General features: G+C 41.1%; 1 protein-coding gene across 1 annotated transcript; it reads right to left on the reverse strand.

Annotated features, from left to right (window-relative positions):
• Positions 1-12,846: 12,846 nt before the first annotated feature.
• Positions 12,847-13,794, reverse strand: LOC131234531 (uncharacterized). The gene is made up of 5 exons (XM_058231471.1): positions 13,487-13,794; positions 13,270-13,410; positions 13,102-13,182; positions 12,955-13,006; positions 12,847-12,857 (listed from the first exon to the last, which is right to left on the reverse strand). The coding sequence occupies exons 1-5, from the start codon at positions 13,538-13,540 to the stop codon at positions 12,847-12,849; spliced, it is 339 nt and encodes a 112-aa protein (XP_058087454.1). The 5' UTR covers positions 13,541-13,794.
• Positions 13,795-15,384: the final 1,590 nt, after the last annotated feature.

Below are 15,384 nucleotides of genomic sequence, written 5' to 3' on the forward strand. Positions count from 1 at the left end.
ATTACTTATCCCGATTCCTGCATCAAATCGGTATCGAAACAAAAGGTCTCATGTGAGCGACAATCATTAAAAACTTCTAATCTTATCAGCAGGCTCGATGACAAATAAACATTATCGGTGGCCATTAGGAAGTTTTTAATGGTGGGTGATTAATCAATGTGGTTTCTTGTGGTGTGGTCCACCACCTGAGGTTTGGATTTTGTTATTTATTTATTTACGTTTTTTTGGCTTGTACGCTAAAATGAGTTGGAAAAACAGATGAACGAGGTGGATATAAGACACACATCAAGGTGGGCCCCACGGTTACGGCCTCCCCGAATTCCCTCTCAAAATTTAATTTATTCCTATTGATGTGATCTGCTGAGTTTTATGACCTTTTGTACGTACGGTGAGAGAATGCTTGACAGGTGAAGGACGGTGTAGATTTCACGAATACAATACGATGGCCGGCTAGCGTGTTTAACGCGCTGCGACAAACAAGTGTTGTGTGCTCCATGCGGATGGGAGCAGATTAGGTGAGTCCCCGGACTCACCAAGAAGGTGCGGCCCTAATCGTGGAACTCACTTTGATGCATGTATTTTGTATCCACGCCGTCCACCAGTTTTTTCAGTTCATTTTATAGTATGACATAAAAATGAAGCAAATGCAATTATCAAGTGTACCATACCAATGGAAACAGTGGTGATTGACTATTAATGGTCCACGAAAGTTTTAGATAAAGCTGATTATTATTATTATTATTATTATTATTATTAACTTAGGTGAGCCCCATAAGTTTTTAATGGTAGGGCTTTCAACCACCACATTTTCCTATAGCATGATCTACCTGATAATTGAATATGCTTCATTTTTGGGCTGATTCCCTAAAATGATATGAAAAAACGGATGGACGGCTTCAATACAGAATACATACATCAAGGTGGGCCCCACGGTAAAAGCCATACTGTCTTAGGTGAGTACGGGGTCCTACTTAATGCGCTTGGCGTGAAAAATGATGGGATTTCTTATCTTGTCTTATACACTTGACTTAGTCTCAGCGAATATGCATGGAAATGGATTAACCGGGGCACCACGTAGCACGAGCTCTGTGGGGCCCACCGTAATGCATGGGTTTAATCCACGCCGTCAATCCATTTTTCCAGCTCTTTTTAGGACATGAGCTCAAGTTGTCCACACCATAGTAAACAGTGGGCCACAGGAGTTTTGCATCAAGCTTGCATGCGTTTACCCTTCATCCAGGTGTGACACCGTGAGCAGGTTGCATAGCAAATAAAACTGACGGTGTGGATAAAACACATGCATCACGGTGGGCCACAAAGAGCTTGGCCAACGTCGTGCCACATCCAGGTGTAAGTTTTTTATCCACGCCGTTCACCGGTTTTATCAGATCATTTTAAGGTATGATCCTAAAAATGAGACAGGTCCACATCTGCAGTGAACCACACCAAAGGAACCTGCACAGATAATGACACCTACCATTGAAACATTTCTAAGGGCCAACGTGAACGGCGTGGATAAAAAACTTACATCACGGTGGGCCCTAAAGCGTCCTGCCCCGACGGATTACTGTCCCGGCAGGGGTAGGACGCAATCCGCGTCCATTCCTTGGAAGCAGATTGCCTGTGGCACCCGCCAGAGTGATGTGGCTCACAGTGATGTAAATGCCTTAAATCCACACCGTCCAACCAGTTTTAAAGCTCATTTTAGGGCATGATCCCAAAAAATGAAGGTGACTCAAATCTTAAGTGGATCACACAATAGTAAGCAGTTGTGATTGAATCCCCACCATTAAAAACTTTGTGGATTCCACTAGATTATTTATTTGCCATCCCTGTTGATTAGGTCCAAAAACCCAAATATAATCTTGATCCAAAACTTTTGTGGCCACAAAAAGATTTTAATATTCTATCACCATTGAAAACAAACATTTATTGGATTATGCCCGAAAATGAGACTTCCAATATGAGTGGATGGACGGCATGATATATACACATATATCACAATGGCCCACAATCAAGAGTCCCACCCACCTGGGTGGATTGAGGAGTGGTTTAGGTGAGACCCTACCTCACCCAAGCCCTGACATGTGTATTATATATCCACTCCGTCCATTTATCATTTTTGGTCATCATCCAAAAATAAAATAAAATGCAACCATTTCATTTGTCCAGCCGACCATATCATAGGAAGTGGTGGTGATTGACTATTAATGAGCCATATAAATTTTCAATTACGCTGATATTTGTGTTTTCTGACTTTATTAACAGATGGAATGGAAAATAAATACTATGAAATAATTAAAATTTTCCTTGAGAAGTTTTTAATGATATGTTGTTCAATCACCACTGTCTCCTTTAATATGGTCCACCTGATAATTAGATTTTTTTTTTTTCATTTTTTGAATGATGCCTAGGAAAAACGGATGGAAAGATAGATATAGAATATACACATCAAGCTGGGCCCCACAGCAAGGGTTAAACCGTATTTGGTGAGGCCGGATCTCACCTAATCCGCTTCCCCATTCCGGAGACCCATGGGACCCACGTGTCCAAACATGGTCCTGCGTATATATTGTAAAGTGAGCCCAAGCCCACTACATCGTGGAAAATGCTGCCAAAGGCCATTTCCCTGTCTTCAAATCAACTGCCCCAGATTTTGTCTTCCACATCTAAGAAAAGTCTTTCTCCCAGGTGGACTTTCTCTGTACTGAATTGCTCGCATGCGAAAATTTTCACACGTCCGGAAAATCAAGCCGTTTAAAACACGTGCTCCCACTGGATGAATGCCTTCAACCAAATATATAAGTTTTATGCTTATAAAGCGAGATCTGCGTGCACAGATGATAATGAACATTAGGCATTCCTTTTTTAAGGTTGATATTTTACGTTGATTCGTCTATGTTGTGATAGGTGGACTGATCAGATTTTCAGTTCAAAGCATTTAAGTAGTACGAAATACATGATGATCAGGTTGGATCTTAGACACTTGATCTAATATGATAAGTATGACCTGAAATTTCTTTTGAAACTTTAGTCCCGCATGTTCACAGCTCATGACATGAACTAAATCCTCTGACTTGAATGAAATGACACCCGTAAGTAACGGCATCGCAGCTTGTGGTACCGTACCATCTTTATCACCGACGCGGCGCTTATATACAAGATCAGTTCCATGAAATCAACAAGCCCCCAACATAAATGTTATTCTTATATAAAATCACTGCGATCTTATAGCTAGGTGGACCATACTTGCATATTGAGTCAGATCTTCCATGGTCAATTGATTCCATTGGCGTGGTTTACCTTATAAGAATACTAGCTTAATTTTGATTCCAAGTTATCTACTTTGTGGGCCTACTATTTTCATAGTTCAGATTATCGGAAAAACATCTATATTGGTAGAAAAAACGGTGACATACTAAAAATTGTGGTATCTTGCTCGAATGTGATAGTCCTTTCTAATAGATTGGATAAGATTTCCACCTCCATATACTCTTTCTTAATAAATGATGCTACTTGTCCATAGTAAGTATGATACACTGTTTTCCCTCGATACAATGCTCCGCCGGAGAGTTTTTGCAGTTTCTGTGTTGTCATATGGGGCCATGATTTTAGTGATACATATATGATTTGACCACGTGATGTGGTCCATGAATGAAAAAATCTCCTATATATAAAATCTTGACCGTTAAACATGTGTTTAGCAATAGATGGTTGAGATTTGAGAAAGACTATGTATAACCAGTCCACGTTCAACCAAACAAAACCAAAGATTTGAAGGCTAGAATCTTCTCGTATTGGGCACCTTTTTTTTTATGTAGACCATCTGCAGTGGGTCAGGGGATATCAACGGCTTGGATCTCCTAACGTAAGCACCGCTTGTATAAACTGAAATCCGGAGCATATGGTCGAAACTCTAAAGGGCCCGTTTGGCCGCGTGGATTGGAAGGGATTGAACGGTATTGTGTTGGATGGCATGGATTTCTAGGTAATGGTGGCGTTGTTAGTGGATTGTCGTGAGATCGATGGGATTGCTGTATCCCTGGACTGTTATATCCGGTCTGTTTGGCACGCCCGGCCAATTCTGGGATTAAACCTTCCCATCCCTTCCCATCCCTTCCCATCCCTCGAACCAAACATGTCCCAGTCAAATTTGAAGGTATTAGGGTGGATTGGATGGGATTTAAAGGTAATGATGGTGTTGTCAGTGGATTGTCTTACGATTGATGGGATTGGGAGCCAATCACTGGCTCTGTTTGGCATGCCAGGCCAATCCCGGGATTTGACTTCCAATCCCTTCCAATACCATTCAATCCCTTCCAATCCGACCGGCCAAACGGGTTGTTTGCGCACCCTGCGACCAGCCAATGGCTGATGGTCGGTGCTCTGTGGGCCCAACCATGATGTATATGTTTCATCCATGCTGTCCATCTATTTTTATAGATCATTTTATGGTATAAAACCAGAAATTAGGTATATCCCAATCTCAAGTGGACCACGTTACAAAAAACAGCGTTGAATGAATGTTGATCATTAAAAACTTTTTGAGGGCGGTAAAAGTTTTGGATCAAGTTGATCTTTGTTTTTCCCCTTCATCTGGGTCTATATGACCTAATTAATAGATTGGATGTCAAATAAACAATACAGTAGGCCTTAGGAGAATTTTAATGGTGGATATCCAATTACTATTATTTTCATGTGGTGTGATCCACCTGATATTTATATCCCTCTTATTTTTGGAATCCAACACTAAAATGATCTGTAAAAGTGTATGAACGGAATGGATGAAACACATATATCATAGTGGGGCCCACAGAGCACCGACCAACAGCCACCGGGCTGGTTGCGGGGGAGTAGCCAATCCGTTTCCTCACCGAGCAGGGTAGAATCAGGAGTTATTTAAGGGAAACGGATTGACTACTCCCCCTGACACCAGCTCCGTGGCTGGTGTTCAGTGCTCTGTGGGTGTTACCATGATGTGTGTGTTTCATCCATTCCGTTCATCCATTTTTAAAGATCATTTTATTACTTGGTCCCAAAAATGAGAGGTATATAAATCTCATGTGGACCACACCACATGAAAACAATAGTAATTGGATATCAACCATTAAAATCCTCCTATGGCCCAATATACTATTTATTTAACATCCAATCTGTTGATTAGGTCATATAGGCCCAAATGAAGAGAAAAAACAAATATCAGCTTGATCCAAAACTTTTATAGTCCCCAAAGTGTTTTTAATGGTTGACCCTCATTCAACATTGTTTCCTGTAATGTGATCCACTTGAGATTTGGATATAACTAGTTTTTGGACTCATACTGTAAAATGATCTGTAAAAACAGATGGATGGCATGGATGAAACACATACATCACGGTGTAGCCCACATAGCACCGACCACCAGCCATTGGCTGGTGTCAGGGGGAGTAGCCAATCCTTTCTCGTATTTAAGGGTCTGCTCGGCGGTGGGATTAGACGGGATTGGGTGGGATAAGATTCAAAAAACATAATTATTACCCAGGCAGGGGATTGTCCCCCATGCCAACGTTGGCATGGGATAAGATTAATGCCCTGCTTTGCTGATAATACGGTGGTACATTGAATGGATATACCCACCATCATTTGAAATCAATGAGAATAACACACATTGTTATATCTAAATTGTTCATTTGTTTTCTAACCTCATTTTATGGCATGGGCCTAAAAATGAGATAGATCCGATACTTATGTGGCCCAAAGAAGCTTTCAACGGTAAGTATTCAATCCCCGTTGCTTTCTATGGTGGGGTCCACTTGAGCATTAGATTTACTTGATTTTTTGGCCCATGCTCTAAAATAATCTCAATAAATGGGTGGACGGTGTGGATATAGCCCACACATCATGGTGGGACCTACAACAACTTGCTAACATTGAGTGAAATTGGCACGGACCAATGCAGTTCTGTTTAATGTAATTCCAAGCTTTTCCATTCTACTCAAACACGGAGGGAATTGGCACAGGACCAAATGAATCCCATCCCACCTAATCCCTTCTAATCCCACCGCCCACTTATAATCCCACCGCCCAAACAGACCCTAATACTCCGGCAGAGTGGGATGGCTAATACGCGGAAGCCGATTTCGTGGTGTATCACACACACACATCCAATGTGAGTGGTGTGTTGACCCCATCAAGTTCTGTGGGCCCACCATAATGTATGGATTAGATTGACACTGTTCATCTATTTCGTGAGATTATTTTAAAAAATGGTTTAAAAAATAAGGCAGATCCAAACCTCTATCTCGAACCTGGATCTATAGCTCAGTGGTAGACTGAGTAAAAGATACCTCGTTTCAACACTAGAGTTTTGGTATCGATCCCTATTAGAGGGTGGCTGACAGAAAAGTGTCAACTGACAGTGTGCTAACAAGCTAACATTAAATAAATAAAGGGCCCTCGAGCTCACCACACATTAAAAACAATATGAATTGTATGCCTACGGTTGAAAACTTTGCATCGATGCTTCGGATAAAGCTGATATTTGGAGAAAATGACCACTGTAGACAAAACCTTTTACCCAGCGGTTTTTATGAAAGAATACAAACTTAAGTGACCAACTTAGACTAGCTCGTGCGGACAGCGACTTTGAGGACGAAACTACCCCTCCTTTTCACTGCGAAGACGAGCGCTGACGCTCCTCCAACTGACAGTTGTACGAACGGCTTAAAAGAGATCAAAGTTACATGGCCCCACAGCTATGCATTTATTATATCCACAACGTTATCCATATTTCGAGATCATTTCGGAGCATTATCCAAAAAAAGAAAATCATATCCAAAGATCAACTGGCCACACCACACAGAGCAGCAGAAAATTGATTTTCATCGTTAAAACTTTTGTAGGGCCCACCATAACATTTATTTTCCATCCAATCTATTCATAAGGCCACAAAGACCTGGATGAAGAGGAAAAACGATTTTCATAATGATCCAAAACTTGTGTGGCCCCTAAAAGGGTTTCAATGGTAGACGTTCAAGTAGAATGGTAATGGCGTGTGGACAGGTATAGCTACGGCTATAATCCGTAGCTATAGCAGTAAGTCGGCGATCAATCGTGGATTCCATGATTCCACCGCAAGTTGCTGTCCCTATCAGCACAAGTTGTTGTCCCTATCAGCGATTAATCGTGAACTTCGCGATTCCATCCCCCGATCTATGGCTACGGATTATAACCGTAGCTATTACCGTAGCTATAGCCGTATCCCAACACGGCGATTAATCGTGAACCTTGCGATTCCACCCCCAATCTATTGCTACGGATTATAACCGTAGCTATAGCCATATCCCAACACACTTTCTTTCTTTCTTTCTTTCTTTCTTTTCTTTTTTTTTTTTTTTTACATGGAGAATTTTATTCTACCTACATTTTTTTTCTAACACATATTTATATAAATATGTAAATATAAGCATATGAAAAAAAATCTCTTTTTTTTCATTTCTTTCTTTATTCATATAATAAGAATATTTTCTAAACCAAAATTAGTTACTTGGTTGAAAGTTGGGCGGGCTCAACCCGACCAACCTGTGACCGACCCGACATTGGGTTGGGCTTGGTCAAGATGTATCGAGTTTGGTCTTGGGGTTGGGCCATACAAACAGCAACTCAATAAAACTTGGGTTGGGCTTGGGTTGAAGTCTTGGGAATTGCCAAAAAATGCATGAAAATGACCGTGAAATGAATGAAAATGACCATAAAATGCATGTAAATGACTATGAAATGTATGGAAATGACCGTGAAATGAAATGGAATCGCTAGGATTGACTGTGAAATGCATGGAAATGACCATGAAGTGAAAGGAAATGACCATGAAATGCATGAAAATGACCGTAAAATGAAACGGAATCGCCGGGATTGATCGTGACATGCATGGAAATGACTGTGAAATGAAACGAAATCGCGAGATTGACCGTGAAATGCATGGAAATGACCGTGAAATGAAACGGAATCGCCGGGATTGCCCGTGAAATGCATGGAAATGACCGTGAAGTGAAGAAAATTGACCGTGAAATGCATGGAAATGACCATGAATCAAAACGGAATCGCCAGGATTGACCGTGAAATGCATGGAAATGACCGTGAAGTGAAGGAAATTGACCGTGAAATGCATGGAAATGACCGTGAATCAAAACGGAATCGCCAGGATTGACCGTTAAATGCATGAAAATGACCGTGAAGTGAAGCGAATTGACCGTGAGTGAGGGAAGCTAGAAATTCAATGAGGCAACCTAAAAATTGAGTGAGGCAACCTACGAATTGAGCAAGGAACCCTAGAAATTGAGCGAGGCAACCTACGAATTGAGCGAGGGAACATAGGATTTGAGCAAGGGAAACTAGAAATTCAACAAGGCAACCTAAAAATTGAGTAAGGAAACCTAGGAATTAAGCGAGGGAAGCTAGGAATTGAGCGAGGCAACCTAAAATTGAGCGAGGCAACCTACGAATTAAGCGAGGAAAGTTAGAAATTGAGCGAGGCAACCTACGAATTGAGCGAGGGAACATAGGATTTGAGCGAGGGAAGCTAGAAATTCAGCGCGGCAACCTAAAAATTAAGCGAGGCAACCTAGGAATTGAGCGAAGGAAGCTAGAAATTGAGCAAGGCAACCTACGAATTGAGTGAGGGAAGCTAGAAATTCAGCGAGGAAACCTAGGAAATGAGCAAGGGAACATAGGATTTGAGCAAGGGAAGCTAGAAATTCAGCGAGGGAACTTACGGATTGAGCGAGGCAACCTACGAATTGAGCGAGGGAAGTTAGAAATTGAGCGAGGGAACCTACGGATTGAGCAAGGCAACCTAAGAATTGAGCGAGGGAAGCTAGGAATTGAGCGAGGGAACCACGAATTGAGCGAGGGAAGCTAGAAATTATGGGGGGCAACCTAGAAATAGAGCAAGAGAACATAGGAATTGAGCGAGGGAACCTAGGAATTAAGCGAGGGAAGCTAGAAATTGAGCAAGGCAAAGTACAAATTAAGCGAGGCAACCTAGGAAATGAGCGAGGAAACCTGGTTGACTCCTCAAATGGCATTCACACCCCAAACATTTGAGATCGTTTTTTATTCCTCTAATAATTGAAACTGGAGAAACAAGTTTTTAAAATAATGCAAAAACCAACTTTGGTGTATGTGAAATCTTTTCGTATTTTAATTTTTGACTCAAGGTCAAGGGCTATTGATAAGCATAAATGTTGGGAGTTTTGACGTTTTGAATGATTTACGAGGAATTATGCTTGAAGTGGCTTGTGGTTGCTACAACTGATAAGAAAAGGATAGCTTGATCCTGGGATTTAGGAGCAAGGGTTGTTGAATGTCATCGTTGAGTTAAGAAATCCTGTAGGTAGCCCTAGTGAATGGGTTAGTAGTATGAGTTTTGTGTTTCACATGCCTAAAACCTCAAGAAAATCAATTCTTTTTTATATTATTTACACTGCTACAAATTAGCATGTTGATTTTTTGCTTTCACATGTGTGCCTCTTCGAGATGCAACTATGTCAGAACTGGAAGATTTAAGTTCTCATTTTATTGGTGGCTTATGCATGATGTGAGTGAGGTCAAACAAATGAGTATGGATTAAGACTTACCGAGGATTCTTTTCTTATTCCAGGCTTCTTATGCCACCTGGTACTCCTCTTTTTCTTATCTGAAAATGGAGTTAAACAAGTCAATCAAGTTCAACTAAAGTGGATCGAACAAGCCAATTGTGGCCAGCTCGGATCAGGCCGCTCCTTAATTCAGGTGGTTAGTTGAGATTCCCATGAAATTTTTAAAAATTATGTGTCTCCGTGGCTTGACAACCGCCGCGATACTAGCATAATGTTATTGTCGGGCCCACACAGGGATTTCGTCGAACATAAAACACATCGGTGGGTTTGCGCATTTATATAATCATCAAATTTAACATATGTATAGCATTTATAAAGGAATTATGAAAGAGAAAACCCGATTAACATATGGTTTGGTTTTTGAGTCGTCTGAACCTATCTAACATATGGAGTTTATAAAGATATTTGGAAAGAGAAAACCCGACTAGCTTAGGGTTTGGGTCAAGGGTCGGATCTCACCTCTTTGTCCTAGGGTTCTTTTTACAAGGGCCCTGTACCTAAGGAATCGCATGTCAGGACACATGCATGCAGCCATAGCTAAGAAAAATGGAAGAGAGCTCAAATTTGTTACCTTTTATCAGCCACAATTCGCATTTACGGCGGTAGGGCCGCAGTCTCCAGCGAATGACGGATGTAGGAGTGTGGAAATTCCAATTTCCTGCTCCCCAAGCATTCACACCCTTTCCCCAATCCTCTCTCTCTTTTAAACCCATCCTTCTCTATTTTCTCTCTCTCAGCTGCTGTAAATTTGCTATGGGAGTTAGGGAGAGAGGGTTTAAAGGTTTATATATACCCTGCAGCTTAGTTCAGTTGGCCCCAGGTGCCACTTATTAGCTGAGATGGCCCTTTGGGCCCATATATGGTAAATCAGGCTACCCTGATGGCCCCTAGCCCATCTGAGTTATGAAATGGGTGCCCCATGGTCAGATAAGAGACTGTCCAATGTTTAAACTCAAACGGATGTGGGGATTTATCGCAATATTCCGATTTGCAATTAATAGTTACCGTTCCTAAAGCCAACGTAGAAAACGATCGAAGCAACCTATAAATTGAGCGAGTCAACCTAGAAATTCAGCGAGGCAACTTATGAATTGAGCAAGGCAACGTAGGAATTGAGCGAGGGAAGCTAAAAATTGAGTGAGGGAACCTAGCAATTGAGCGAGGCAACGTACAAATTCAGCGAGGCAACCTATGAATTGAGCGAGGCAAAGTAGGAATTGAGCGAGGGAACCTAGAAATTGAGTGAGGGAACCTAGCAATTGAGCGAGGCAACCTACAAATTGAGCGAGGCAACGTAGAAATTGAGCAAGACAACATAGAAATTGAGCGAGGGTAAGTATAAGGTGAGATAGGGAAACTTGAAATTAGGCAGGGCAAACTAGAAGTTGAACAAAACAAGCATGAAAGTTGAGTGACGGAAACATTTATACGTTATGAAATTTAATTCATTGTAAATTTTCTGAAGTACAAATTGTGCGGGGTACATACAATACTATATATAATACAATATTCCTCAAAATTATCCTTTTCATCTCATGCCTACAACAAGTATCATTTACAGGTTACAGACAAACAATCATACGCTATCGACTTCCTCCAATGTATAGTGAATTTTTACATGTCTGTTCCCTCCAAGGTACGACCGCTGCACAGTATATCGATGAATTTCATTACAAATATGCCATAGTCAAAACCATTGCATTGCTTTGGTACAGATTTCATGGATTTGGCAGTCCAAGTCTTCCCTTCATGCGCGGTGACGTCTCCGGTGGCATGGAAGAGAATCGGAAGCGTCTTCGTCATCAAATTGATCATCTGCTTATACTTTAGGAGAGCATTTGACACTAAGCTATTGATAATAATGATCTCCCGTTGTCTTGGATATAGGACCATCAAGAACCAATGAGAGTTATCATGGTTGACGGGTACATAAACCTGTCCATGTTTAAGAAGTAGGCTATCAGTTAAAAAACATGATCAAAGAACACATTACGACCTTTTTTGATGTTATGTGATGAATAAATTACCCGTTCACTATACCAAATCTCCTTGGCGTGTGATTTACCCTGCTGCTTGGCAATTGCGATGACATTGTTCATCATGCCTACCAACTTTGCACATTCCGAAGCAGACTTCGAGTCCCGATACGCCCTTAGAGTCGACATACTAGTTTGAAGGCATGGCTGTAACAAAAATCAAAGATCAATACAAGTAGAAAAACACGAATTAATTGAAAAAATAGGTTAGCGATACTCCAAACTAAATATTTACCATAAAATAAGTGGGACAGAACTTGCAATCTTGGGGATATGCAATTGCACAATCAGACTGCCTTTCCTCTAGGAAGTCAACATATTTGTTGATAGCCTACTCCATAAGATAATATGATTCAGCAATAATCGATTAAAAGATATAACTATATGAAAGTCAATGTATATAGACACTCTCATACGAATGCTTACCACGCTATCAACCCACGCATCATCTACCCATATAGACTTGAACCATGAAGCCTCTCCCGTCTCCTTATTTGCTTCATAGTATTTTTCTACCTCTTTGAGTTCATCCGTCGATAGCATCCTAAATGGATCCATCTGTAGATGAAATGGTATCAGAGATGTAGGAAAGTTTACGGCTTCCTCAGGTTGCCTCACCACGTTCGGGGTTGTATTGATCGAAGACAGGGACAAGAATGGAGAAACCATATAATAAGATGGCTTAAGTACCCTTTTAGTTCTCCTTACATAAACAGGAGGAGAAACGGGTGCTTCATCCAATAGATTATGCTCCGCCATACCATACGATTGCACCTCCAACTCCACATTTCCCTGTTCTTTTTCTTCCATATCCTCAACTCTGACTTTCTTCTTCAACTCCTCATCCTCATCCCTCATAAACTGTCCTCTCTGCATATAGAAATATTCCTTCTCCTTCTTTAAGGCCTCCCTCTCTTTCGCTAAGTTTTCAGTTTCTCTCAATAACTCACACATTCGCCTATTCAACTCCTCGTTCATGATGAAAAATAATTCTTTCTCTTTCTTCAACTGCACTCTCTCGTTTAGATCTACTCTCTCCATCTTTAACAATTCTTTCTCTTTCAACAACGCCTCCCTCTCATCAAGCCTCTCTTCTCTCTTTCTCAACTCTTCCTTCTCTTTCCTTAGCTCATCCCTCTCCTTCTTCAACTCCTCTCTCTCCTTCTTCAACTCATCTATCCCAACCCTAAATTCATCCATCAAAAGAGATGGTTTCACAATATTCCCCCCTGATCCCTCTCCCTGTACGCCTTTTTTATCACTTTCCGCTGATCCCCCCTCACCCTCGTCATCATTCTCGTTACCCTCATCGCTCAATTCCTGAGTTTCGATGACCTTCAAAATGTATCAATGCACATATAAGAGTCGAAAAACTTTTAACGGTGAATTAAACAGCATTTCATTTTAATTAAACGCTCATGATATCTCACCTGAAAACTATCACAGAGCAAGCGAACGGCGTCCGTTTCCCATTCTCGTAGGGTGGGTTCCAAGTTCTTTATTAAGATAGTCTGCAAAAGAACCTAGATTAATGTTCATATACAGAGTGTAAGTGTCAAATCAAGCAAAGTGAACGGCCGAGAAATACATATACTTACAGCTTCACTCTTAAAAATTGCATATATTTTGTTGTACCTCCAACCCTTCCAACCTCGATATTGAATGAAGCGTGGAATTTGCGAGGGAACAAATGAAATAACACACTCTTGTAGGGCCGGTAATCTCTCTACAGCCCATATCTGTTTTAAAGAAATTGCGTGAGGATAAAAATCCACAATTGAATATAATCATGTAGAATAAATAAAGAGTTCTTACCTGCAGAGGAAAGACACAACCATATACATTGTAGCGAACCGCACCTGATGCCATCACAGCAGCTGCGACCCCTTACGACATTGTATTGTAGGCCAAACTACCCCAAGGATAGCTATAGAAATCCTCTATAGAGTCTACTAGGTACATATAATCCATGTTACACATAGTTTTCAATTCGGTTCCCCTAACAAAATACTCTACACACATAAGTAGAGCAACCTTCACTACATCCTCGTGCTTATTGGTATCAACTAATTTATTAAACGCATCTAATAAATGCTTCTTAATAACTGGATATTCTCTGAAGTATTTGTCCATTAATGTACTACTGATGGGACGCTTTTCTGGTATTGTAAGCTCCCCAGTCTTAAGTCCTGTTATGAGGGCGAAGTCCATCTTCGTGAATTGCAACCGTATCCCCCGCATCTCAAATATAAGATCCCCTTTATATCTTATAAGAAGAAGGTGAAATAGAGCCCCTATAAATCGAAAGGATGAGAGGTGCAACAAGAAGGAAAATGGAGATTGCTTGAATAGGCTTAGCCGAGTATCATGCTTCTCTAATCCACCCTTCACCGTGTCGAACCACCATCTCAATGAACACTTAGAGGATGGGTTTGGGAATTGAGAACAAGAATCGTCACCTACAAACATGTAATTGAAAATATATTAATAGCAAATTTCACTACTTAAAGAATCATAACGCAAAAAATTAAACATAGTTGAAATCGAGCGAAGCAAACTAAAAATTGAGCGAGACAAATTACAAAATGAGTGAGGGAAACTTGAAATTCAACAAGGCAAACATTAAATTTAGCGAGGCAAGATGAAACCGAGCTAGGCAACCTAAAAAATTGAGCGAGGCAAGGTGAAATTGAGCGGAAAACCTAGAAATTAAGCGAGGCAACTAAGAAATTCAGCGACGGAACCGAGACAATGAGCGAGGGAACCTAGAATTTGAGCGCGGCTACCTATCAATTAAGCGAGGCAACCTAGGAATTGAGCGAGGGGAGTTAGAAATTGAGCGAGGGAATCTAGGAATTGAGCGAGGCAATGTAGGAATTGAGCGAGGGAAATTAGAAATTGAGCGAGAAAACCTAGGAATTAAGCGAGAGAAGGTAAAAGGATCCTAGAAATTGAGCGAGGCAACGTAGTAATTGAGCGAGGCAATGTAAGAATTCAATGAGGGAAGGTAGAAATTAAGCGAGGGAAGCTAGAAATAGGCAACCTAGGATTTGAGCGAGGGAACCTAGAAATTGAGCAAGGCAACCTATAAATTGAGCGAGGCAACGTAGAAATTCAGCGAGGTAACCTAGGAATTGAGTGAGAGAAGGTAGAAGGAACCTACGAATTGAGCGAGGCAACGTAAGAATTCAGCGAAGGAAGGTAGAAATTGAGCGAGGGAAGCTAGAAATTGAGCGAGGGAACGTAGGAATTCAACGAGGTAACCTGGGAATTAAGCGAGGGAAGGTAGAAATTGAGCGAAGGAAGCTAGAAATTGAGTGAGGCAACCTAAGAGTTGAGCGAGGCAACCTAGCATTTGAGTGAGGGAAAGTAGAAATTGAGCGAGGAAAGGTAGAAATTGAGCAAGGAAATGTAGAAATTTAGGGAGGCAATGTAGGAATCCAGCGAGGTAACCTAGGAATTGAGTGAAGGAAGGTAGAAATTGAGCGAGGGAACCTAGGAATTGACCGAGGCAAGGTAGGAATTGAGCGAGGCAACGGAGGAATTCAACGAGGTAACATAGGAATTGAGCAAGGAAAGTTAGAGATTGAGCAAGGGAAGCTAGAAAATGAGCGAGGCAACCTATCAATTGAGCGAGGGAAGCTAAGAATTGAGCGAGGGAAGCTAGAAATTAAACAAGGGAACATAGTAATTGAGCGAGGCAACATAGGAAT

This window comes from Magnolia sinica, chromosome 19 (genome assembly GCF_029962835.1).
Source record: "Magnolia sinica isolate HGM2019 chromosome 19, MsV1, whole genome shotgun sequence".
Classification (NCBI taxonomy): domain Eukaryota; kingdom Viridiplantae; phylum Streptophyta; class Magnoliopsida; order Magnoliales; family Magnoliaceae; genus Magnolia; species Magnolia sinica.